The sequence below is a fragment of the Rhinatrema bivittatum genome, chromosome 2 (assembly GCF_901001135.1).
Source record: "Rhinatrema bivittatum chromosome 2, aRhiBiv1.1, whole genome shotgun sequence".
NCBI classification, from domain to species: domain Eukaryota; kingdom Metazoa; phylum Chordata; class Amphibia; order Gymnophiona; family Rhinatrematidae; genus Rhinatrema; species Rhinatrema bivittatum.
The window spans coordinates 19406923-19434373 of NC_042616.1; the positions used below are offsets into that span (position 1 = coordinate 19406923).

Below are 27451 nucleotides of genomic sequence, written 5' to 3' on the forward strand. Positions count from 1 at the left end.
CGCGAGGGCCTTGCACGCGTAAATCCGGGTGGATTTACGCGAGCAGGGCTTTTAAAATCCGCCCGAGTATTAACAGTGGGCTTTCTGGCCAATGGCACGGCAGGGTGTTCCAGTGTTACATGTACCCAGGGCTGAAACATATAGAAACATAGAAGTGACGGCAGAAGAAAACCAAACGGCCCATCCAGTCTGCCCAGCAAGCTTTCAGACCTAATTGTTTCCATACTTATCTGTTACTCTGACCGCTGAAGTCATGGCCCTTATTGGTAACTTTTTGGTTCCAATTCCCTTCCACCCCCACCATTGATGTAGAGAGCAGTGCTGGAGCTGCATCTAAGTGAAGTATCTAGCTAATTGGTTTGGGGTAGTAACCGCCGTAATAAGCAAGCTACTCCCACGCTCGCTCACCCTAACTGTGCAATTCAGTCCTTGTTGGTTGTCCGAATATAAATCCTCTTTTCTTCATTCCCCCCTGCCGTTGACGCAGTGAACTGCGCTGGATATGTATTCCAAGTGAAGTATCAGGCTTAATTGATTCAGGGTAGTAACCGCCTTAATAAGCAAGCTACACCCCTGCTTATTTGTTTACCCAGACTATGTATTTCATTCCTTGTTGGTTGTTGTCTGAATATAAATTGTCTTTTCTTCATTCTCCATTCTCCCTGCCGGTGAAGCAGAGAGCTATGCTGGATATGCATTGAAAGTGAAGTATCAGGCTTATTTGGTTTGGGGTAGTAACCACCGTAACAAGCAAGCTACTCCCCTGCTTTTTTGAGGATGCAAATCCTTTTTTCCACATTTCCTCTTGCCGTTGAAGCATAGAACAATGTTGGAGTCGCATTAACTGTGTGTATGTTTATTGAATAAGGATATTAATCTCCAGTAGCTGTCATTCCCACAAGCAAGCCACCCCCGAGCCTCTTCTCTTCATTCACATCCTCTAGACTTTATGGATCCACAGTGTTTATCCCACACCCCTTTGAAATCCTTCACAGTTTTGGTCTTCACCACTTCCTCCGGAAGGGTGTTCCAGGCATCCACCACCCTCTCCGTAAAGAAATACTTCCTGACATTGGTTCTGAGTCTTCCTCCCTGGAGTTTTAAGTCGTGACCCCTGGTTCTGCTGATTTTTTTGCAACGGAAGTTTGTCGTTGTCTTTGGATCATTAAAACCTTTCAAGTATCTGAAACTTTGAATCATATCACCCCTGCTCCTCTTTTCTTCCAGGGTGTACATATTTAGATTCTTCATCTCTCCTCATAAGTCATTCGATGAAGACCCTCCACCTTTTTGGTCTCTGGACCGCCTCCATCTTGTCTTTGTCCCTTCGGAGATACGATCTCCAGAACTGAACACAGTACTCCAGGTGAGGCCTCACCAAGGACCTGTATAAGAGGATTATCACTTCCCTTTTCTTACTCGATATTCCTCTCTCTATGCATCAGGGGATGTGATTGCTGATCAAGCCACCTTCAGTCAGGGAAGCATCCAAAGCCTCTGCTTGAACTACAGTGCAGTGGTCAAACATTACCTGCAAGCCAGTATGGATTTTCAGATGCTGAATGAGAGATGACGTCTGACTAAAGCTTTTACCACATTCAGGACATTTAAATGGTTTTTTCTCCAGTATGGATTTTCAGATGCTGAATGAGAGATGACGTCCGACTAAAGCTTTTAACACATTCAGGACATTTAAATGGTTTTTCTCCAGTATGGATTTTCTGATGCCGTCTGAGACATTTCTTGTCACTGAAGCTTTTACCACATTCAGTACATTGAAATGGTTTTTCTCCAGTATGGATTTTCTGATGCCCTCTGAGATACTCTTTGTCACTGAAGCTTTTACCACATTCAGTACATTGAAATGGTTTTTCTCCAGTATGGATCTTCTGATGCCGTCTGAGATATTTCTTGTCACTGAAGCTTTTACCACATTCAGTACATTTAAATGGTTTTTCTCCAGTATGGATTTTCAGATGCTGAATGAGAGATGACGCCCGACTAAAGCTTTTACCACATTCAGTACATTTAAATGGTTTTTCTCCAGTATGGATTTTCTGATGCTGCATGAGATATGACATCCGACTAAAGCTTTTACCACATTCACTACAAGTAAAAGGTTTTTCTCCAGTATGGATTTTCTGATGCTGAATGAGAAATGACGTCCGACTAAAGCTTTTACCACATTCAGCACATTTAAATGGTTTTTCTCCAGTATGGCTTTTCAGATGCCGTCTGAGACATTTCTTGTCACTGAAGCTTTTACCACATTCAGTACATTTAAATGGTTTTTCACCAGTATGGATTTTCTGATGCTGCATGACAGACGACATCAGACTAAAGCTTTTACCACATTCAGGACATTTAAATGGTTTTTCTCCAATATGGATTTTCTGATGCCGTCTGAGACCGTCTTTCTTACTGAAGCTTTTACCACATTCAGTACATTGAAATGGTTTTTCTCCAGTATGTATCTTCTGATGCCGTCTGAGATATTTCTTGTCACTGAAGCTTTTACCACATTCAGTACATTTAAATGGTTTTTCTCCAGTATGGATTTTCAGATGCTGCATGAGAGATGACATCAGACTAAAGCTTTTACCACATTCAGTACATTTAAATCGTTTTTCTCCAATATGGATTTTCTGATGCCGTCTGAGACCGTCTTTGTCACTGAAGCTTTTACCACATTCAGTACATTGAAATGGTTTTTCTCCAGTATGGATCTTCTGATGCCGTCTGAGATATTTCTCGTCACTGAAGCTTTTATCACATTCAGTACATTTAAATGGTTTTTCTCCAGTATGGATTTTCTGATGCTGCATTAGAGATGACTTCCGACTAAAACTTTTACCACATTCAGGACATTTAAATGGTTTTTCTCCAGTATGGATTTTCAGATGCTGAATGAGAGATGACGTCTGACTAAAGTTTTTACCACATTCAGTACATTTAAATGGTTTTTCTCCAGTATGGATTTTCTGATGCCGTCTGAGAGATTTCTTGTCACTGAAGCTTTTACCACATTCAGTACATTTAAATGGTTTTTCACCAGTATGGATTCTCTGATGCAATATGAGAGATGTCTTCTGAAAGAATCTTTTACCACATTTAGTACAGTTAAAGGGTTTTTCTCCGGTGTGGAATCTCTGGTGGATTATGAGTTTGCACTTCTTATTGAAGCTTTTATCACACTCAGTGCATATAAACTGACTTTTTACTTTGGGGATTTTCTTCTGTTCTGAGTTAACTGCCTTCCCACAGAAGCTTTTTTCAGACTGAATACAAGACAACAGTCTCTCACCAGTAAAATTTTTTGTGTCTCCTGAAATAACTTCCTCTTCACATAAACCTTTATTGCATTCATTACTTGAAAATGCTCTGTCTCCTGGTTGGAATTTTTGTTGTCTTGTGAAGTTTCCTTTCTGATTGAAGTTTCTGTCACCATCAGTACTAATGAATAATAATTCTCTCTGTATTGCCTGGTTTATTATTAGGTCTTGCATTTGAATGATGTTTTTTCCATTTTCAGAACATGAAAATGTTCTCTCTTCGGTCTCCATTTTCTGATGTAATAAAGAGAACTCAGAACTGTAAGATTCCCCATCTTGAGAGCAATGAGAGGGTATCTTACCTGTGTGTGTACCTTGGTGTATTACTAAGGATTCCCTGCAAGAAAAGGTTTTCTTGCATTCGATACAAGTGAAAGTGCTCCCTTCAGTGAGGATTCTCTGATATAAGTTCAGGGTTAACTTCTGTTTGCAAGGAAAAGGTCTCGCTCCTGGGTGACTCCTCTGGTGCAACACAAAATGACATTTTCTATTAAAGTTTTTCCCACAGGTGACACAGTGAAAGGATTTCTTCCATTCCTCCTCTTTCTGTTGGAAGGCAGAAGTCATTTGATCACTGTTATTACTCTGGAAGGGATTCTCTCTTCTCAGGTGTCCCTGGTACTCATGGATGTCTGTGAACTCCCTGTCACTTCTCTCACAAGCAGTGACTCCATCAAGTGACTCTCCTGCAGAGTCTTGCTCCTTCGTCTCTGATTCCTGCTGTCTTTGGCTAATGTCTCCCCCCTCAGTCCTCTGGGCAAGATTCTCACAGACATTTCCTGATTGTCTTGGTGTAAGTGCTAATACTATAGGGTGTTCTTCTCGATTCTCCTCCCTCTTCACTTCCTGTATGACCTCATTGTCTGCTGGATACAAAATGAAGGAATTAATCATGTGTAAGTAACAATGGCATGGAAAGCTACCAATAACCTGAAATGAGATGTTTAGAAAGATCACATAATGAATGCATATTAAAGAATTCTGTAGCTTAGCAGAAACTTTATGTGATGGCTATGAAAACCTCTCTATGATGTCTCTATAGAAATATTCAGAGAAGTTAAGAAAATCAGTGGGTTCTCTTTACCATACTGTGTAGCATGCAGAAATAAAGCTGATGTAATTCAAGAACTTGGGAGATCAGACAGGTCCCTCCTTTAGGATTCCTGTAGGTCTGGTTCCTCTGGGCTTATCTACTATTCATTTAATAACAATTAAAATCTGCTTATAGCAGATCTGCCAAACTAAACATTATAATAACAAATTAAAATAATAATAATCATGGACCATTAAACTTCAGAGATCTAAACGAGTTAAAATTTAGAATTTAATCCACTGCTGGAGCAGCAACCAAAGTAATTCACGCAGCAGTAGAGTCACATGATCCCAAGGAAAGCTTCTTATAACTAAACGGGCCCAGGAAGTTTGGAGCGTTTTCAAGGCTCGCAGGCTAGAGTGAAGCAGACCATTACATAATCTGCTGTACATCCAGATTGCCTCTCCCAGCTCTCACAGAGGATTCAGAAACCCAGGAATAAATTGGTTACAATGGGCTCTGGTAGAACAAGACCTGTAACTCTGAGACACCCAATTTCCCCAACTTTGTATATCCTGTATATCCACCCCACTACTCCCACCCAGAAGTCAAACATCCAGGATTCAAAAACCCAGGAAGGTGAAATTACTACTCAGCTGATAATTTTCTTTCCTCTAGGATAGGCAAGCCAGTCCACATAAGTGGGTTATGCACACCTACCAGCAGATGGAGACAGAAACCAACTGACTAGCTGATGTGACCCTCATATTGCCCTATACTGACATCAGTATGCCAGTATTCTGCAAAAGTCAACTGTGACAACTAATTAACACTAGAACTGTAAGTCCGGAGTTAAAAACACTTCCTCCCCTAATCATTCACGTCCTTTTTTTTCTTCCAGTGGGCAACGCACTGGACTCAGACGAGAAGGAAATGCAGAAGCCACAACAGACAAAGAAGGCAAATACTTACAAGGCCCTTAGACGACCTGAAGATCTGCATCGGCCTATGAATTCTACTTCCAATAATGTCCCTGAGAAAGGACAAATAGAAAAAATCAGTACAGGCAGCTCAGGGTAGGATTGTGGATTGGCCTGCCTCTCAGCGAGGAAAGGAAATTATCAGGTAAGTAGTAATTTCACCTTCCTCTTCATCCAGGCAGTCCAGTCTACACAGGTGGGATGTACCAAAGCTACTTCCTCGTAAGGGAGGAGGCTGCTCTGGCAAAAGATGCAACTTCTCGAACCCCAACAACCATACAATAATGCCTGGAGAAGGGATATAACCAAGATAACGTCACTGCTAGGCAAATCTCCAACAAAGAAACTATTACTCTGCCCAAGATACCAGTAGCAAATGTAATCCACTTTGAAGTGCTGAAAAAAGTGTGAAAAGCAGAATATAAATCTAAATAAATTGGTGAAATTACTTACCTGATAATTTCGTTTTCCTTAGTGTAGACAGATGGACTCAGGACCAACGGGTATAGTGTACTCCTGATAGCAGTTGGAGACGGATCAGATTTCAATCTGACGTCAGCCCTAGTACATATACCCCTGCAGGAAGTGCAGCTCTTCAGTATTTTCCGTCTCCATAGCAGTTAGGGACTCTATGCACACTAGCACAGCGTTAGAGTAAATTTTACCAAAGAAATCCAAATTAAGAAGAAATCTTACCTCTACAGACGAGCCCCGCTCTCCTGCAGTGACACCCATTGGGTCCCTCCCCCAGTTGAGATTCCTGAGGTGATTTCCACGATCCCTCGGAGGTGAGCCTCGGTCCGGCGGCCGACCCTCGGCGGGGACCTAGCCCCCGACATCGGGTGAGGCTGAGGGGCAGCGGGTGCAACCTCGAGCGCAGCGGTGAAGGTATTTCCCTCTCCCCCCGCAGCCGGAAACTGCCCGGAACGAAACCAGGAAGCGCCGAGACAAGGTAAGGTAGAAATCTATTTAAAAGTCTCCGGTCTCCGAAGCTCGAGGAGACACACAGGTCGCCAGCCGGGACCAGTGCCACCGGGTTGATCGGTCCTAGCAGGGCTAGACCCCGGTCAGATCCGAGGGTCCTCCCACGTGGAGAGACCCTCCGAGGTGGTCGCCATATTGTCCGTGTGGTAGCAGTCACCATTTTGGCCCTGTTTGCAGCCCTGTCCGCCATCTCGATCCGTGCGCACTGAGGCGAGCCGCGCGCTCAAATACCCTGTGCGCACAAGCGAAGCGCATAACCAAGCGCTCACTGTGCCGGGCGCATAATATCGACCCGTGTGCGCACATCGCCCTGCACACATGCACCAAACCTACGTGCGCAACTTCGACGCACACCGGTGCGCACATCTGTATTGTACGCACACAAACCATGGCACCACCAGAAAATAAGCTCAAAGCTCAGGGCCTCTGCCCAGCATGCCACATTAGAGCTGCACAGCATGAGGAGGCCACGGCCCTGTGTATACAGTGCGAAGAGGCCTTAGGGGACCCAACTCATGGCCCTCCCCAGCCGGTACCGGACCCCAGCCTCTCGAGTGGTACGCAGGACCTAGCATCTCCTGGGTGGAATTCTTCAAATGTCTGCATACCTTCGTCCACATGCAACCGGGGCCTCCTACAGTGCGGTCACAGGCCCCACCAGAGGACTTCAACATGGCACGACCCTCTATGCCCAGAGAAGTGATCCCTCCGCCCAGAAGCCCCACCTTCAGGGACACAGACATCTCAGATTAGGAGTCAGAACACCTGGAGGAAGGGGAACTCCCTCCGGGGTCAGAACCCTATCGAACCACGAGATGCTTCTTCACCAAGGACGAGCTTCCAAACCTGGTCACACATAGCTTAAAAGAGCTTGCCATCCCGGACACAAGTGCCTCGGGGGAACCTAAGATGAACCCACTTTTGGAGGGACTTTGTCAGACCTCCCGCCATTTCCCACTATTACAAACCATCCAGCAACTAATTGACCTGGAATGGGAGGCCCCAGAAACCACGTTCAAAGGGGGCCGGGCTCTGGCTGCCATGTACCCTCTGGACCCTGCCGCCAAAGATCTCCTGGCATGTCCAAAAGTGGATGCCATGGTCTGAGCGGTCTCGAAGTGCACTACTATCCCGGTGGAGGGAGGAGCAGCACTCAAGGATGCTCAAGACAGACGTCTGGAATCCATCCTCAAACAGTCCTTTGACTTCTCCGTTATGTCTTTACAGATCGCGGCCTGCTGTGCCGTGGTGACACGCACCTGCTTAGCACAGACCAGGAACAACACTCCTGGGGAGGTCCTGAAACCAGCTGTATCATTCCTCGCGGACGCCGCTTCAGATCTGGTACACACAGTAGTCAGAGGAGTCTCATCCGCCGTGGCAGACAGAAGACAAATCTGGCTCCGAAACTGGTCTGCTGACGCATCCTCCAAAACGAGGCTCACAAAGATGCCTTTCAAGGGAACACTCCTGTTCGGAAGCGAACTAGAGAAACTAGCCAACAAGTGGGGAGAGTCCCCACTGCCGCGGCTACCGGAGGACAGGAATAAGAGAAAGCAAATGTTGCTTCCCTGTAACAGGTGTTCTCACAGGACAGCAGGATGTTAGTCCTCACATATGGGCGACATCATCAGGATGGAGCCCAATCACGGAAAACTTCTGTCAAAGTTTCCAGAACTTTGACTGGCCCCTACTGGGCATGCTCAGCATGGCACTAACCCTGCAGCCAGCAGGGGTCCCCTTCAGTCTTATTTGAAAGCTACAGGCAGTGCCGAAAAATAAAACAATAAACGTTACGAACCCAACACCGCGGGGCGGCGGGCGGGTTTCGTGAGGACTAAAATCCTGCTGTCCTGTGAGAACACCTGATACAGGTAAGCAACATTTGCTTTCTCACAGGACAAGCAGGATGGTAGTCCTCACATATGGGTGAGTACCGAGCTGAGGATGTCTGAGCATGCACCAAATGTACCCAACAGCGTGCAACAGGCACAACAACTGGGGTGGAATTTGGTAGAGGGCATCCTGAACCCCACCGGGCAGGCGGAATGGTGTTGGTACATCATGTCGGAAATAAGTTACGCAGGACAGACTGGCCGAAGATGGAATCTTGTCTTCCGGCTTTGTCTAAGCAATAGTGGGATGCGAAGGTATGGAGAGAACTCCAGGTGGCAGCCCTGCAAACGTCAGGAAGCGGCACCAATCGTAGGTGTGCTACTGAAGTCGCCATGGCCCTCACAGAGTGTGCTTTAACACGGTCTTGAAAAGGAATGCCTGCGTGCTGACAGCAAAAAGATATGCAGTCCGCCAACCAGGAGGAGAGAGTCTGCTTACCTCCAGGCTGCCCTAATTTGTTAGGATGGAAAGATATGAATAACTGAGTGCTCTTCCTGTGGGCAACTGTACGGTCTAGATAAAAAGCTAGAGCCCGTTTCCAGACAAGGGTATGCAGAACCTGTTCCCCTGGATTGGAATGGGGCCTGGGAAAAAAGGTAGGTAGTAGGATGGATTGATTAATATGAAACTCCGAGACTACCTTAGGTAGAAACTTAGGGTGAGTGCGGAGTAGCCCGGTACTGCAGGAGTTTAGTGTAAGGCGGATAGGTAACTAGGGCCTGTAACTCACTAACCCTGCGAGCTGAAGTGATAGCCAAAAGGAAAATCACTTTCCATGTGAGAAACTTTAGGTCACAGGAGTGAAGAGGTCCAAATGGTGGTTTCATGAGCAGACCGAAAACCAGGTTAAGGTCCCAAGAAGGGGCCGGAGAACGTAAAGGTGGCTTGATATGGGAGGAGAAATAGCCTAGTGGTTAGAGCAGTAGATTACGAACCAGAAGACCAGGGTTCGAGTCCTTCTGTTGCTCCTTGTGACCTTGGGCAAGTCACTTTACCCTCCATTACCTCAGGTACAAAAACTTAGATTGTAAGCCCTCTGGGGATAGGGAAATACCTACAGTACCTGAATGTAAACCAGTGTGATATCTCAATTCGAATGTCGGTATATAAATAAATAAATAAAAAGCGTGTTACAAGGGGTTGTACTGATATAAGGACATCCCTGATACCTTTATGGATGTCTTTAGACCTGACTCTGATAGATGTCAGAGATAGTCCAAAAACTTTGGGATTGGACAGGAAAAGGGGTCAAGGGACTGAGAAGTGCACTATGATGTGACCTTTTCCATTTAAAGGAGTAAGATTTTCTCGTGGAAGGCTTCCGTGAAGCAATCAAGACATGGGAAGCTGGTTCCGAAAGGTTAAGTGGTGAACCTTTCAACATCCATGCCGTCAGGGACAAGGCCCGAAGATTGGGATGGCGTAGGCACCCATTGTTTTGAGTGATCAGAAGCGGGTCCTTTCCCAAGGGAATGTGCCTGCGGATGGAGAGATCCTGGAGTATGGGAAACCACACTTGGCGTGGCCAGTGAGGTGCTATCAGGATCATGGTTCCCTTGTCCTTACGTAGCTTCACGAGAGTCTTCGAGAGAAGAGGAAGCGGAGGGAATGCATAAAGTAGACCGGTTGCCCATGAGAGGGAGAATGCATCTCTGGGCTGAGAGTGTTTGCCTCGAATGAGGGAGCAGTAATTGTCCACTTTGTGGTTCTGAGGGGACGCAAAGAGGTCTGTCTGAGGATATCACCAGTGTCTGAAGATGGAGTTTGCTACCGAGGGGTTGCGAGACCACTCGTGCAGTTGGAAGACGCGACTCAGCTTGTCTGCTAGTACATTGTCCACTCCTGGCAAGTAGGTGGCCCTGAGGTATATCCAGTGGGAGAGAGCTTCCGCCCATATCTGCGCAGCTTCCTGACACAGAAGGAAGGAGCCTGTGCCTCCCTGCTTGATGATGTACCAAATGGCCACCTGGTTGTCCATCTGAATCAGGATGACTTAATTTGAGAGGCGATCCTGGAATGCCCTGAGAGCGTACCTTATTGCTCGAAGCTCCAGGAAATTTATTTGGTGTTTAGCTTCCTCTAGAGACCAAGACCCTTGTGTCTGTAGATTGGCCACGTGGGCTCCCCACCCGAGGTTGGAAGCATCGGTGGTGAGAATGACTTGAGGATTTGGAATTTGAAAGGGCAGTTCTTGGAGGAGATTGTTCTGATTTTTCCACCATGCGAGAGACAGACAGAGTGAGTCGGTGATGTAGACGATGGTTGACACAGGCTGAGTGGCCTCTATCCATTGTGACCTGAGAGTCCAGTGCATGAGTCTCATGGCCAAGCGGGCCATTGGTGTGACATGGACTGAGGATGCCATGTGTCCCAGAAGGACGAGGAACTGGCGAGCTGTCGCAGCATGCTGAGACTGTAACTGGTGAGCGAAAGACACGAGAGTTTGTGCTCGTTGCTGAGGAAGAAAAGCTTTTGCCCGCAAGGTGTCCAAGTCTGCTCCAATGAACGACAAGGTTTGAGATGGGACTAAATAAGATTTTTCATAATTGACGAGAAATCCTAGAGAAATTAGAGTGTGTAGAGTTAATTCGAGGGACGACTGAGCAGCTTGCTGAGTTGAAGCCCTGATAGGGGTAGACGTGAATACCTTGGGTTCTGAGGAAAGCTGCTACAACCCTCAGACATTTGGTGAAGACTCGTGGTGCAGACGCTAGGCCGAACAGAAGCACTTAATATTGATAGTGCTTGGGGCCTACTAAAAACCTGAGATACTTGCGATGAGCTGGAGCTATCGCAATGTGGGTGTATGCGTCCTGGAGGTCCAGAGAGAAGAGCCAGTGTCCTCTTTGAAGAAGGGGTAGAAGCGATCCCAAGGTTACTATCTTGAACGTTTCCCGCTGGAGGTACTTGTTGAGAGCACATAGGTCCAGAATTGGACGAACACCCCCCGATTTTTTGGGGATCAGAAAGTACCGGGAATAGAACCCTAGGCCTTGCTGTGAGTGCGGAATGGGTTCTATTGCCCTTGACTAGAGAAGGAGGGAAACCTCTTGATCCAGAAGAATAGAATTGTCGGACGTTCTCCACATCTGCAGAGGCGGGGAGTCCGGTGGCAGGGCAAGGAAGTTTAGAAGGTAACCTTGAGCAACGATTGTCAATACCCATTGGTCGGATGTGATTGAAGTCCACATGTTATGGAAGTGGCACAATCGACCTCCCACTGGTATGTGTGACAGAGGAAACTGGCTGCTGCTCTCCAAGCGGAAGTAAAAAATCTGAAGCAGGCCCTGGCTGGGGAGCTGCTTGTGGTTTTTGTTTTCGGGCTTGGCGAGGCTGAGGTTTTTGATAAAGTCTCGTAGCACGGGACCTTGGTGGTGGCGGGTAGGCCTTTCTTGGACGATAGAACGACTTCTTAGAGTCCTTCCTGAAGGGCTGCTTTGAGGAGAAGTCAGAAAGCATCGAAGAGAGCTGTTTGAGGGTCTCATGATGGTCTTTTAATTCAGCCACCATCCGTTGGATTTGTTCACTGAACAGATTATCTCCGATACATGGTAGGTTGGACAAACGGTCTTGCACTTCTGGACGAAGGTCAGAAGACTTGAGCCAGGCCCACCGTCTTGCTGAGACAGCCATTGCCGACACTCTGGTAGCGGTGTCAAAAATGTCATAAGATGTCCGAATCTCATGCTTGCCTGCTTCGAAGCCTTTGCTTACAAGGGTTTGTAGCTGGTCTTGGAATTGTTGAGGTAGGGAATCGGAGAAGTCTTGTATTTGCTTAAAGATGACCCTGTTATATTGGTTCATATAAAGCTGATAGGCAGCAATCTGGGAGATAAGCAAGGCTCCTTAGAATACTTGTCGACCAATGTTGTCTAGGAATTTTTGTTCCTTAGCAGGAGGGGTAGACGAGTGAGGTTTTGACCGTTTGCCCTTTTTTGTGCAGATTCTACCACAACAGAGTGGTGATCAAGCTGGGATTTTTGGAAGCCTGGGGCTGACTGGACTAAATAAGTAGTGCCAGCCTTTCTGTGTACTGGAGCAATTGATCCAGGATTTTCCCAGTTCTTTTTGAGATCAAGAAGGACCTGATGAATGGGAATAGAAGTGACCACCTTGGGGGCATCCAGGAATTGGAGCAATTCCATCATCTGGTGCCTATCATCTTGTTCCATCTGTAGTTGAAAAGGAATACTCAGACATTTCCTTAACAAAATTTATAAATGAGAGGTCCTCTGGAGAAGAATGGTTTCTGCTCTTAGTGGGAGAAGGTGGTGAAGGTAAGCCATTGGTGTCTGTGGAAGTATCATAAGGATCAGCAGACTTCCCTTTAGGAAATGAAAGAATTTGGATACCTGAGGGTCCTGGTCTAGGCTCTGAAAAAAATCGGAGGAATCGCCAGAGGCACCAAGGATGACATCGAAGGCATCGGTGCAGGCATCAATGGATTACTCGCCGGCGCCGAACGTATCGGCACCGATGGATGAATCGATGGCAAGGGACATATCGGCATCGAAGGTTGAGGCAACACCCCCGAAGGAGGGATGCGGAACGGTGTTTCTCCTCCCAATGATGCTGTTATCTGGGAGGGCATCATAGTCATTGGAGACCCAGGATCCACCAGTGGAAGGGCAGCCATCAGAGCCTCCATTCTGGATAGCAGCGGTGCCAGTGCTGCCGGAATCGGGTCGATGACAGGTTCCACAAATCGGTGCCGGAGGAACCTGAAGACGTTGCATCGCCCATGTTGATGGCCTCCTGAATCAGCTGGTCCAGTTCCTCTCGGAGACCTTGAGCAAGGAGCTCCGGCTCCGGAATGGAAGAGGGAGGCAGAGGCATAGCTGGAGGGACCACCTTTACAGGTGGAATAGCAGCTCCCAAACCCCGATCGGGTGAGGGTTGCCTCGGTGACCTGGTCGCAGGAATAGACGGTGCCGTTCCTGGACTGGGCTTCTTCGACGGCGGCGAGGTCGATGGTTTCGCTCCCTCGATGGTCCAAGTCTTACGATGGCGATGTTTTTCCCTGCGATCTCCTTGATCCTGAGGGGGAGTAGAGGGTGTCGATGGCCGTGAAGACGTCGATGGCGGTCGGTCACCGGTCGATGTTGACACGAAGTCGATAGTGCCGGTTCCGACGTCGTCGATGCAATGGATGGAGTCGGGGTTTGAGCACGGAAGAGGAGTTCCATCTTCTCCATTCTGGCTTTGCGACCTTTGGTGTCAGGACATCATGCTCATGGCCTAAACACATCCCATAGACTCCATGGGGGTCTGTGATAGACATGGTGCGTGAACAGTCCGGGCACCGACGGAACCCCAATGCTATGGCCATTGAAAAAAATCGAGCCGCGGTACGGTCGACGGCCGGTAGGCCGTGAGGGCCAAAACTCGATGGTAATCGACGGAAAACCATGTAAAACTTAGCGGAGTACCGCGGTCAGAGAAAAGTCAGAGGAGAGACCCCTGAGGGCAATTTTAACTTTAAAAATTCCATGAGGAAAATTCCTGTCAGGAATCTCTATAGAGCTCCTTTGCCGAGAGGCTACTGCTGCGCGGAAAAAAGAAGACTGAAGGGGGACCCCTGCTGGCTGCAGGGTTAGTGCCATGCTGGGCATGCCCAATAGGGGCCAGTCAAAGTTCTGGAAACTTTGATAGAGGTTTTCCATGATTGGGCTCCATCCTGATGATGTCTCCCATTTCTGAGGACTACCATCCTGCTTGTCCTGTGAGAAACCAGCGATCCTTCCCCCGGACCTCCAGGGACAGAGGATCACAGCGCTTCAACCCATATAGAAGCTCATTTCAAGCGGCCCACCCTGCAGGCCGGAGCCAGTCCTTTCGGAACAAGCACAATAAAATGGGAGCCAGCTCGGGCCCAGGCCCCAGCCGCACCCCACAATGAAGACCAACCGACCCATCCAAAGGAAGAAGCCATAGGGGGCAGACTGGTTCTATTCTACCAAAGATGAGTCGAGAACTTCGGACAAGTGGGTCCTATCCATCATTTGAGAAGGATATTACCTGGATTTCCACCACCTCCCTCCGGATAAGTTTGTGGAATCTCCCTGCCACGACCCTTCCAAGAGAATGGCAGTGGAAGCTACACTGACCAGATTACTAGCCTTAGAGGCTATAACACCAGTGCCTCCACAACAAATAAATACTGGCCATTATTCCATCTATTTTATCGATCCCAAGAAAGAAGGAACATTTAGACCTATCCTGGACCTCAAGGCGGTCAACCGTCACCTGAAGATTTCTCGCTTCCACATGGAAATCCTACGCTTGGTAATAAGGGCGATACAACCGAGAGAGTTCCTTACCTCCCTGGATCTGTCGGAAGCCTACCTACACATTCCGATCCAACAAGAGCATCAGCGTTTTCTACACTTCTCGATCCTGGACCATCACTAGGAGTTTGGGACACTACCTTTCGGGTTAGCCACTGCACCCCGGACATTCACCAAGATCATAGTGGTGGGGCAACACTGAGGAAGGAAGGAATCCGCGTGCATCCTTATCTAGACGATTGGCTGATCAGAGCAAAATCCCCAGAGGAAAGCCACCAGGCAACCAACAGAGTCAAAACTCTACTGGAGAGCCTCGGGTGGGTGGTCAACACAAACAAGAGCTGCCTGCAGCCTTCCCAATCTCTAGATCATCAAATTTTACTTTTTTGTCTTCGGGAATGTGGTATTTCAGGAATAGTACTTGATTGGTTTGAGAGTTACTTGTCTGAGCGTTCTCAAGTCATCCAATTTAATAACTCTTGTTCTTTGTCTCAGCAGGTGAAGGTTGGGGTGCAACAAGGTTCAGCCCTTTCGGCAATGTTGTTTAATATATATCTCGCCCCCATTACCAAATTGCTAGCTACCATTTCAGATGGGTATAAGATCTATGCTGACGACATCCAGTTCTATATAAAAGTTCAGAATTCATGGCAGGAAACAGTGAATTCTTTATCCTTGTGTTTGGATACTATTAAACGATGGTTGAAGCACAATAAGCTGTTGCTAAATACTGGTAAGACCACAATGTTGTTAATTCATCGACCTCATTCCGTACCTTTACAGAACACTATTTCAATAGACAATTTCTCATTTTCTCTTACTAAACCTATCAAGAGTCTAGGTATCATGATTGACTCTACCTTATCTTTTAAACCTCAAATAAAATCGCTGATTAAAACAGGCTTCTTTAAACTTCGGCTGTTAAGAGGCCTTCGTCATTTGTTGTATGATAAAGATTTTCTGATGGTTGTTCGTGCCATTATTTTTCCGCACATTGACTACTGTAATGGGTTATATAGTGGTTTACCGAAGTGTTTAATTCAATCAGTACAATTTCTGCTAAACTCAGCCGCTAGGCTGGTTTCTCACACAAAGTGCTTTGAAAAGATCTTGCCGACCCTATGTAGACTTAACTGGTTACCAGTTAATGAACGTATAGTGTTCAAGATAGGCATGTTAGTTTACAAGCTCCGTGTTTCAGAGTCTACCTTTTGGTTTAATGCACTGTTACGGATTTATAATCCAGTTAGATGTTTGAGATCTTCACAATTTAATTTGCTAGAGATTCCCTCAATTCGTCATGCCCGTTTATCCTGTACTAGGGAGACTTCTTTCTCTATAGCGGCACCCACTTTTCACCTCAGATCTTTGGAAGACGTTAAAAAGTTCAAAACGGCATTTAAGGAATATCTGCTCCATCGTGCGTTCAATGATAATTGAGGCGGCATGAATGTTCTTAATCTGCTTATTAAAGTAAATATGATGATTTAATAATTGAATATTCCATTTTCGGAATATGCTCCTATGCCTAAAACAGTAAATGTACCATTAATATTTGGTATTTTGCTTCTTGGTTTCTGAGAAGCTGAAATTTGTTGTTTGTATTTTATTTTGTTTTTATTATATATGTACTCCTGTATATCGCTTGTTAAGTGTTAGGCGATTAATACATTTTAATAAACGAAATGAAATGAAATGGGAGTCCGGTTCGATACCAAACAAGACAAGGTCATCCTGACACTGACAAGGAGATCAAAACTGATGACCCAGTTACGAACCCTGCTGAGCGAACTTCGCCCCACAGCACGGGATTACCTACAAGTTCTCGGCCTCATGGCATCCACACTGGAAGTAGTCCCATGGGCACAGGCTCACACGAGACCCCTACAATGCTCACTACTATCACGATGGAATCCTCTGTCCCAGAACTACATCGTATGGCTTCAGATCCCGGACAGAGTTCAGGCCCAACTACGATTGTGGCTACAAGAAGCCCATCTGAGCCAGGGAACGAGACTATCCTCCCCAACCTGGATCCTACTCACCATGGATGCCAGCCTACGAGGATGGGGAGCACACTGTCAGGAGCTAACTGCCCAAAGGCAATGGAACAAAGGAGAGTCGGGATGGAATATCAATCGCCTAGAAGCCCGGGCGATCAGACGAGGCAAAGCGGTCAGAGTAATGTCGGGCAACGCCACAACAGTGGCCTACACCAACCGTCAGGGAGGAACTAGAAGCCAACAGGTGTCTCTGGAAATAGACCCCTTAATGTCATGGGCGGAAGTGAATCTTCAAAAGATCTCGGCCGTCCACATTGCCGTGAAAGACAATGTCGCAGCGGACTACCTCAGCAGAGAAAGTCTAGATCCAGGAGAATGGAAACTGTCAACAACAGCATTCCAATTGATAGTAAACCGTTGGGGAACACCAACCATGAACCTCCTGGAAAACAGGTCCAACGCCCAGGTACCCAGTTTCTTCAGCCGCAGGCGGGAACCCCAGTCCCAGGATATCGATGGCCTGGTATAGACCTGGCTACAGGACACTCAGTTACACGCCTTCCCGCCGTGGCCCCTATTGGGCGGGATCATCCACAAGATAGAAACCACAGGGGGCCAGTACTTCTAGTGGCCCCGGACTGGCCAAGAAGACCGTGGTACGCAGACATGCGAAGACTGCTGACAGGAGCCCCCTGCCGCTACCTCCACACAGAGACCTGCTCCAACAGGAGCCGATCCTCCACGAGGATCCAGCTCGATTCTCTCGAGAGGACTTGCCTATGGAGGAGAGGATACTCGGGGGCAGTAATTGACACCCTACTCCGAGCACGCAAGTTCTCCACATCCCTAACATACATAAGGATTTGTAGAGTATTCGAATCCTGGTGCAAGGACCACGACATCATACCACACTCAGTCAAAATTCCTGTAATTTTGGAATTCCTACAGAATGGACTACAGAAAGGATTTTCCCTCAACTCCATCAAGGTACAGGTGGTGGCCGTGTCATGTTCTGGAACCAAGAGTGAGAGTGGCAGCATAGCCTCTCACCCGGATGTCTCCCGCTTCCTGAAAGGAGTCAAGCACATCCGACCACCCCTAAAGTGGCCGGTGCCTCTTTGGAACCTTAACCTGGTCCTAGATTTCCTAGCGGGAACTGCCTTCAGACCCTTCAGAGGTCTGTCCCTCCACCTTTTGACCTTAAAGGCTGTGTTTTTGCTGGCAGTCTGCTCAGCCTGCCGCATCTCGGAACTGCAAGCACTGTCCTGCCGTGAGCCGTTCCTCAGACTCACCCTGGGAACCATCCAGCTCCGCACAGTTCCCTCGTTCCTCCCCAAGGTGGTATCACACTTCCATCTTTACCAGACCATCTCGCTTCCATCGGCGGATGCCTTGATGAATTCTGAAATTGCCTGTACTCTACGACATCTCAACATCGGCAGACTCCTATCCAGATACCTGGAAATGTCAGAACCAGTACGAAAGACGGACCACCTTTTCGTCCTTCACAGCGGGAAGAGACAAGGGGAAGCGGCCTCGCGGGCCACCATAGCCTGCTGGATCAAGGAAGTCATCAAAGCGGCCTACGTAGAAGCAGGAAAGCCCCCGCCTCTACAGATCAAGGCCCATTCGACCACAGCCCAGGCAACTTCCTGGGCAGAGGCCAAATTGATGTCACCCGCCGAGATATGCAAGGCGGCGACATGGTCCTCCCTCCATACCTTCTCCAGATTCTATCGCCTGGACGTTCAGGCTCGGGAGGACATGGCATTTGCAAGGGCAGTACTGAGTGGGTCACGGGCAGCCTCCCACCTGGTTCGGGAGTAGCTTTTATACATCCCATTGGTCCTGAGTCCATCTGCTACACGCTAGGAAATGGAAAAATTACTTACCTGATAATTTCGTTTTGCTTAGTGTAGACAGATGGACTCAGCATCCCACCCACGGCTGCCGTTACTCATGGAATTCTCGGGGGACATCCCCGGGAGCGAGTGATTCAAAGGGAAGCCATGCTTTCCTTTATCTACGACACCCATCCTACAGGGTGTCGACGTTTCTTGGTTGAGAGCACTGGCGGTCCTCCAGCTATAGCCAATTCAACCAGTTCAAATTAATTAAGTTAACAAAGTTATAAAGTTAATCAAGTTATTCAAATTATTCAGTCATACATATATCCACAATGCTCCTGTTAGCAGTTGGAGACAGATCAGATTTCAATCTGACGTCAGCCCCTAGTACATATACCCCTGCAGGAAGTGCAGTTCTTCAGTATTCTCCTCGAAAAGCATTGTGGATATATGTGTGACTGACTTATTGATTAACATGAGTAACTTGATTAACTCGCATAACTTGGTTAACGTTATAACTCGATTAACTTGATTAAATTGAATTGGTTGATTGACTATAGCTGGAGACCGCCAGTGAGCTCAACTGGAAAGCGTCGACACCTGGCCGGGTGGAAATCCTAGGTAAACAAAACGTGGCTTACCCTTGAATCGTTTGAAATCCATGTGCATGGCAGCCAAGGGTGGGTTGCTGAGTCCATCTGTCTACACCAAGGAAAACGAAATTATCAGGTAAGTAATTTCTCCATTTCCTAGCGTGTAGGTGTCAGCGAGTTCCATAACCGCTCTGGAAGTCACTCCAGAATCATCAGCTTCCTGAGAGAGCAGCAGACAAGATCGTGCCACTAGGGCGCAACAGGAAGCGATCTGTAAAGTCATCACCACTGCTTCAAAGGCTTGCTTAAGGATAGCCTCAATCCCCCTATCATGCTCAACCTTAAAGGCCACTCCTCCCCTCCACAGAGATAATCGTCTGATTAGAGATGGCACATCCCAGCGCATCCACTTTGGAGGATGGAGTAAGAGGGATTTCAGAGAAGAGGATCTGGGATCGGGAGGAGGGGAGAGGTAGGAAGGAGAGAAGAGGAGGTTCCATTACCTGCAGACAGAATCTGAGATCAAGGGAGGGAGATCCAAATTGCTATTGCTGTAGTGGGGAGTGGGAGAGTGGCCCAGAAAAGAGAAGGAGATACTCCATGCCGCAGGAGACGAAGGGCTCTGGGGATACACCGGGCTGCTTCATTCTTACAGCATCAGAGATAAGCTGCCAATTTCTTATCAGGGGATTCACCCCAGCTCTGTCTGTCTCAATCTCGCCCTTCCTGTTCCCTACACAAGAGAGGGGGGAAATCCAGGGCTGCGTGCACATTTACTGTGAGGCGCTGACCCAATGACATTTAGTAAAACATCCTCTGTGTATACTAGAAATGCAGATAATGCAATCCTTACCTAGACCTAGAGAGCTCAGGGTCTCATAATTCTCCTTCATCACCTCCCTGTAAAGCTCCTTCTGCTCTTCATCTAAATACCCCCACTCGTCCTGGGAGAAAGAGACAGCGATGTCCTCAAATGTCACCGGCACCTGAAACACAAACCAGAAACACTCAGTGACACGTGGAGGGGCTCAGCTGGCTTTCATCCCATAACATTTTATCATGGAAGAGGGGACACCAGGACCCCTCATCCCCAGGAACTGCCAGACTTCTTCCCCTGGACTCGGTTTCCTTTCTGGGACTCAGGGTTTACAAGTCTAATCCCAGAGACAGAGAATATCAATCGTCTCTGCCTGGATAAATCTGAATAATAAAACCCAAGATCTAACAGAGCATTATCCAGAACATCAGGAACATCTGTTTCTGTCACATCAGGAGGGCTCACTGTGCTCTCATCCTCCTAGTTTGCTCAGCCCCTAACCTTGGGTCATCTTTGATGCCTCTCCCTCCTTCTGCACATCCAAAACACTGCTAAAGTGAGTCGGTTCCTCCTCTATAACACTGCTAAAATCTATCCCTTCCTCTCTGAGCCTGCCACCAAAACACTCCTCCCCTCTCTTATCACCTCATAAGAACATGCCATACTGGGTCAGACCAAGGGTCCATCAAGCCCAGCATCCTGTTTCCAACAGTGGCCAATCCAGGCCAGAAGACCCTGGCAAGTACCCAAAAACAAAGTCTATTTCATGTTACTGTTGCTAGTAATAGCAGTGGCTATTTTCCAAGTCAGCTTAATTAATAGCAGGTAAAGGACTTCTTCTCCAAGAACTTATCCAATCCTTTTTTAAACACAGCTATACTAACTGAACTAACCACGTCCTCTGGCAACAAATTCCAGAGTTTAATTGTGCGTTGAGTGAAAAAGAACTTTCTCAGATTAGTTTTAAATGTGCTACTTGCTACCTTCATGGAGTGCCCCTTAGTCTTTCTAATACCTGAAAGAGTAAATAATTGATTCACATCTACCCATTCTAGACCTCTCATGATTTGAAACACCTCTATCATATCCCCAACTCTTCTCAAAGCTGAAAAGTCCTAACCCTCTTTAGTCTTTCCTCATAGGGGAGCTCTTCCATTCCCCTTATCATTTTGGTTGCCCTTCTCTTTACCTTCTCCATCGCAATTATAACTTTTTGAGATGCAGCGACTAGAATTGTACACAGTATTCAAGGTGCGGTCTCACCATGGAGAGATACAGAGGCATTATGACATTTTCCGTTTTATTCGCCATTCCCTTTCTAATAATTCCCAACATTCTGTTTGCTTTTTTGACTGCCGCAGCACACTGAACCGACGATTTCAATGTGTTATCCACTTTGACGCCTAGATCTCTTTCTTGGGTTGTAGCATCTAATATGGAACCTAACATTGTGTAATTATAGCATGGGTTATTTTTCCCTATAGGCATTACCTTGCACTTATCCACATTAAATCTCATCTGCCATTTTGATGCCCAATTTTTCAGTCTCACAAGGTCTTCCTGCAATTTATCACAATCTGCTTGTGATTTAACTACTCTGAACAATTTTGTATCATCTGCAAATTTGATTATCTCACTCGTCATATTTCTTTCCAGATCATTTATAAATATATTGAAAAGTAAGGGTCCCAATACAGATCCCTGAGGCACTCCACTGTCCACTCCCTTCAACTGAGAAAATTGTCCATTTAATCCTACTCTCTGTTTCCTGTCTTTTAGCCAGTTTGCAATCCACGAAAGGACATCGCCACCTATCCCATGACTTTTTACTTTTCCTAGAAGCCTCTCATGAGGAACTTTGTCAAACGCCTTCTGAAAATCCAAGTACACTACTTCTACCGGTTCACCTTTATCCACATGTTTATTAACTCCTTCAAAAAAGTGAAGCAGATTTGTGAGGCAAGACTTGCCTTGGGTAAAGCCATGCTGACTTTGTTCCATTAAACCATGTCTTTCTATATGTTCTGTGACTTTGATGTTTAGAAAACTTTCCATTATTTTTCCTGGCACTGAAGTCAGGCTAACCGGTCTGTAGTTTCCTGGATCGCCCCTGGAGCCCTTTTTAAATATTGGGGTTACATTTGCTATCCTCCAGTCTTCAGGTACAATGGATGATTTTAATGATAAGTTACAAATGTTTACTAATAGGTCTGAAATTTCATTTTTTAGTTCCTTCAGAACTCTGGGGTGTATACCATCCAGTCCAGGTGATTTACTACTCTTCAGTTTGTCAATCAGGTCTACCACATCTTCTAGGTTCACCGTGATTTGATTCAGTCCATCTGAATCATTACCATTGAAAACCTTCTCCGGTACGGGTACCTCCCCAACATCCTCTTCAGTAAACACCGAAGCAAAGAAATCATTTAATCTTTCCACGATGGCCTTATCTTCTCTAAGTGCCCCTTTAACCCCTCGATCATCTAACGGTCCAACTGAATCCCTCACAGGCTTTCTGCTTCGGATATATTTTAAAAAGTTTTTACTGTGAGTTTTTGCCTCTATGGCCAACGTCTTTTCAAATTCTCTCTTAGCCTGTCTTATCAATGTCTTACATTTAACTTGCCAATGTTTATGCTTTATCCTATTTTCTTCTGTTGGATCCTTCTTCCAATTTTTGAATGAAGATCTTTTAACCATGCCAGTAACTGTTTTGCCTTCTTTCCACCTTTCGTAATGTGTGGAATACATCTGGACTGTGCTTCTAGAATGATATTTTTTAACAATGATCACGCCTCTTGCACATTTTTTTACTTTTGTAGCTGCTCCTTTCAAGGGACCCCCATCCGCTGATCCCTCAAACCCCTGGGGCTCTCTGCAGCAGCTCAGTATCCCGGCCATCTGGAAGGGGGGCTCTGCCCATCCACAGCCCACCCTGCCCACCCGGGACTCGAGTTTCCCAAAAGCCTGCAGGGGAGCAGTTCCCTGGACCTGGGCAGCACATATTCCTGCACAGACTGAGGACAATCCTGAAAGAAGCTATTGAGTGGTGCTGGGGATCAGGATTGTGCCATCTGCAGCAGTAAAGATTTATTTGGTGACCCCCAGTCGTTACCTGGCACTTTAGCAGGCGCAGTAATACCAGAGATAACTCTGCCAAAAGGGAAGTGGGAGAGAGAATGAGCCTCCCCGCACGGGGCCTCCTGTCATCCTGCAGGCTCGGGGGGCGGGAGAGCTAACCTGGCTCCCAGGCCTCCGGCAGCCTCTGATGTGGCTCCTCAGGAAAGGAAGCAGCCCCCATCCTTTGTCTCTGCTTCCAGGGCAAGGGGGGGAGGGAGAATGGATTCAAGCAGCAACCGAGGAGGGCCCTGACGTTTCCAGTCTGGGAAAGGGATCAGCGCGGGGGGAACCTGCAGCCTGCGGCAGATCCTACCCTAAGCTTGCGGGGCAGACTGCAGGCTCCTTCTCTGCTCTCATTTCTGGGCTTAAGCCTTCCAGTTCTCTGCTGTTGGAAAGAGTTCATTGCTGTGAAAGCTGAAAGCTGGCGAGCTGATGGGATCCTCTGCCCTGCTCTGCTCAGGCTGCTGGGAGAAGCTTTCAGATGAACCTACAGACACCACATCCTCCTAAGCCCAGCGATATAAAGGGGGGATTTTCAGAAGCAGAGGACGGGAAGGCTGCATTGCATCCCCTGCCCCCCTCCTACCTGCTGAGCAGAAAGCCCTGCAGCCATTCTCCTGCCCCTTCTCCAGAGCAGGATTTCCAGCCCCGGCTCCCTCCCTGCACAGGTCCCTGGGGTGGGGGATGGGATCAGTCCCAGGCTGCATCCCCTGCCCCCCTCCTACCTGCTGAGCAGAAAGCCCTGCAGCCATTCTCCTGCCCCTTCTCCAGAGCAGGATTTCCAGCCCCGGCTCCCTCCCTGCACGGTCCCTGGGGTGGGGGATGGGATCAGTCCCAGGCTGCATCCCCTGCCCCCCTCCTACCTGCTGAGCAGAAAGCCCTGCAGCCATTCTCCTGCCCCTTCTCCAGAGCAGGATTTCCAGCCCCGGCTCCCTCCCTGCACGGTCCCTGGGGTGGGGGATGGGATCAGTCCCAGGCTGCATCCCCTGCCCCCCTCCTACCTGCTGAGCAGAAAGCCCTGCAGCCATTCTCCTGCCCCTTCTCCAGAGCAGGATTTCCAGCCCCGGCTCCCTCCCTGCACGGTCCCTGGGGTGGGGGCAGATTTGGACTTTGCTGGGTGCCCACGATCAGCTTCTCTCTTAACGGCCAGAAAAGGAAACAAAAAGGAGGAAGGAAGAAAAGGAGAGAGGGGCAGAGCAGGGAGAAGTGTAAGAGAGAGGGAGGGAGGGAGGGATCCTGGGGGTTGAGCGGCCTCTGACTGCTGCCCTCTGCCTCCCCGCCCAGCACTGACAGCAGGAGCTGAGGCTGCACACGAGGCTGCAGGATTCAGGATCAGCTGGGACTGCACTCTCAGGAATATTGGGACTGGCAGACTGGGAGCTCATAAGAACATAAGAACATAAGAAAATGCCATACTGGGTCAGACCAAGGGTCCATCAAGCCCAGCATCCTGTTTCCAACAGTGGCCAATCCAGGCCATAAGAACCTGGCAAGTACCCAAAAACTAAGTCTATTCCATGTAACCATTGCTAATGGCAGTGGCTATTCTCTAAGTGAACCTAATAGCAGGTAATGGACTTCTCCTCCAAGAACTTATCCAATCCTTTTTTAAACACAGCTATACTACCTGCACGAACCACATTCTCTGGCAACAAATTCCAGAGTTTAATTGTGCGTTGAGTAAAAAAGAACTTTCTCCGATTAGTTTTAAATGTGCCCCATGCTAACTTCATGGAGTGTCCCCTAGTCCTTCTACTATCTGAAAGAGTAAATAACCGATTCACATCTACCCGTTCTAGACCTCTCATGATTTTAAACACCTCTATCATATCCCCCCTCAGTCGTCTCTTCTCCAAGCTGAAAAGTCCTAATCTCTTTAGTCTTTCCTCATAGGGGAGTTGTTCCATTCCCCTTATCATTTTGGTAGCCCTTCTCTGTACCTTCTCCATCACAATTATATCTTTTTTGAGATGCGGCGACCAGAATTGTACACAGTATTCAAGGTGCGGTCTCACCATGGAGCGATACAGAGGCATTATGACATTTTCCGTTTTATTCATCATTCCTTTTCTAATAATTCCCAACATTCTGTTTGCTTTTTTGACTGCCGCAGCACACTGAACCGACGATTTCAATGTGTTATCCACTATGACACCTAGATCTCTTTCTTGGGTTGTAGCACCTAATATGGAACCCAACATCGTGTAATTATAGCATGGGTTATTTTTCCCTATATGCATCACCTTGCACTTTTCCACATTAAATTTCATCTGCCATTTGGATGCCCAATTTTCCAGTCTCACAAGGTCTTCCTGCAATTTATCACAATCTGCTTGTGATTTAACTACTCTGCACAATTTTGTGTCATCTGCAAATTTGATTATCTCACTCGTCGTATTTCTTTCCAGATCATTTATAAATATATTGAACAGTAAGGGTCCCAATACAGATCCCTGAGGCACTCCACTGTCCACTCCCTTCCACTGAGAAAATTGCCCATTTAATCCTACTCTCTGTTTCCTGTCTTTTAGCCAGTTTGCAATCCACGAAAGGACATCGCCACCTATCCCATGACTTTTTACTTTTCCTAGAAGCCTCTCATGAGGAACTTTGTCAAACGCCTTCTGAAAATCCAAGTATACTATATCTACCGGTTCACCTTTATCCACATGTTTATTAACTCCTTCAAAAAAGTGAAGCAGATTTGTGAGGCAAGACTTGCCCTGGGTAAAGCCATGCTGACTTTGTTCCATTAAACCATGTCTTTCTATATGTTCTGTGATTTTGATGTTTAGAACACTTTCCACTATTTTTCCTGGCACTGAAGTCAGGCTAACCGGTCTGTAGTTTCCCGGATCGCCCCTGGAGCCCTTTTTAAATATTGGGGTTACATTTGCTATCCTCCAGTCTTCAGGTACAATGGATGATTTTAATGATAAGTTACAAATTTTTACTAATAGGTCTGAAATTTCATTTTTTAGTTCCTTCAGAACTCTGGGGTGTATACCATCCGGTCCAGGTGATTTACTACTCTTCAGTTTGTCAATCAGGCCTACCACATCTTCTAGGTTCACCGTGATTTGATTCAATCCATCTGAATCATTACCCATGAAAACCTTCTCCATTACGGGTACCTCCCCAACATCCTCTTCAGTAAACACCGAAGCAAAGAAATCATTTAATCTTTCCGCGATGGCCTTATCTTCTCTAAGTGCCCCTTTAACCCCTCGATCATCTAACGGTCCAACTGACTCCCTCACAGGCTTTCTGCTTCGGATATATTTAAAAAAGTTTTTACTGTGAGTTTTTGCCTCTACAGCCAACTTCTTTTCAAATTCTCTCTTAGCCTGTCTTATCAATGTCTTACATTTAACTTGCCAATGTTTATGCTTTATCCTATTTTCTTCTGTTGGATCCTTCTTCCAATTTTTGAATGAAGATCTTTTGGCTAAAATAGCTTCTTTCACCTCCCCTTTTAACCATGCCGGTAATCGTTTTGCCTTCTTTCCACCTTTCTTAATGTGTGGAATACATCTGGACTGTGCTTCTAGAATGGTATTTTTTAACAATGACCACGCCTCTTGGACATTTTTTACTTTTGTAGCTGCTCCTTTCAGTTTTTTTCTAACAATTTTTCTCATTTTATCAAAGTTTCCCTTTTGAAAGTTTAGCACGAGAGCTTTGGATTTGCACACTGTTCCTTTTCCAGTCATTAAATCAAATCTGATCATATTATGATCACTATTGCCAAGCGGCCCCACCACCGTTACCTCTCTCACCAAGTCCTGTGCTCCACTGAGAATTAGATCTAAAATTGCTCCCTCTCTCGTCGGTTCCTGAACCATTTGCTCCATAAAGCTATCATTTATTCCATCCAGGAACGTTATCTCTCTAGCGTGACCCGATGATACATTTACCCAGTCTATATTGGGGTAATTGAAGTCTCCCATTATTACTGCACTACCAATTTGGTTGGCTTCCCTAATTTCTCTTAGCATTTCACTGTCCATCTCACCATCTTGACCAGGTGGACGGTAGTATACCCCTATCACTGTAGTCTTCCCTGATACACAAGGGATTTCTACCCATAAAGATTCAATTTTGTATTTAGTCTCATGCAGGATGTTTATCCTGTTGGACTCTATGCCATCCCGGACATAAAGCGCCACACCTCCTCCCGACTGCTCCTCTCTGTCATTGCGATATAATTTGTACCCCGGTATAGCACTGTCCCATTGGTTATCCTCTTTCCACCATGTCTCTGAGATGCCAATTAAGTCTATGTCATCATTTACTGCTATACATTCTAATTCTCCCATCTTACTTCTTAGACTTCTGGCATTAGCATACAAACATTTCAAAGTTTGTTTTTTGATTGTATTTTTATTCTGCTTTTTAATTGATAGGGATAAGTTAGAATTTTTTAGCTCAGGTGAGTTTTTAGTTACAGGCATTTGGACTACTTTTCTAATTATTGGAACCTCACTGTCGGGATGCCCTAATTCTAGTGCATTATTAGTATCCTTTAAAGATACATCTCTCCGAACCATGCGCTGCTG

General features: G+C 46.7%; 2 protein-coding genes across 7 annotated transcripts in view; both read right to left on the reverse strand.

Annotated features, from left to right (window-relative positions):
* Positions 1-19849, reverse strand: part of LOC115083634 (zinc finger protein 585A-like) — a 121754-nt gene extending 101905 nt beyond the window's left edge. Inside the window, 3 exon segments of the mRNA XM_029587570.1 lie at positions 1540-1618; positions 1620-4198; positions 19809-19849. Coding sequence (XP_029443430.1) covers positions 1540-1618; positions 1620-4198; positions 19809-19848 — 2698 coding nt within the window. The 5' untranslated portion in view covers position 19849.
* The window catches only part of LOC115083627 (zinc finger protein 585A-like), a 738796-nt gene that overhangs the window by 440643 nt on the left and 270702 nt on the right, over positions 1-27451 (reverse strand). The window lies entirely within an intron of this gene.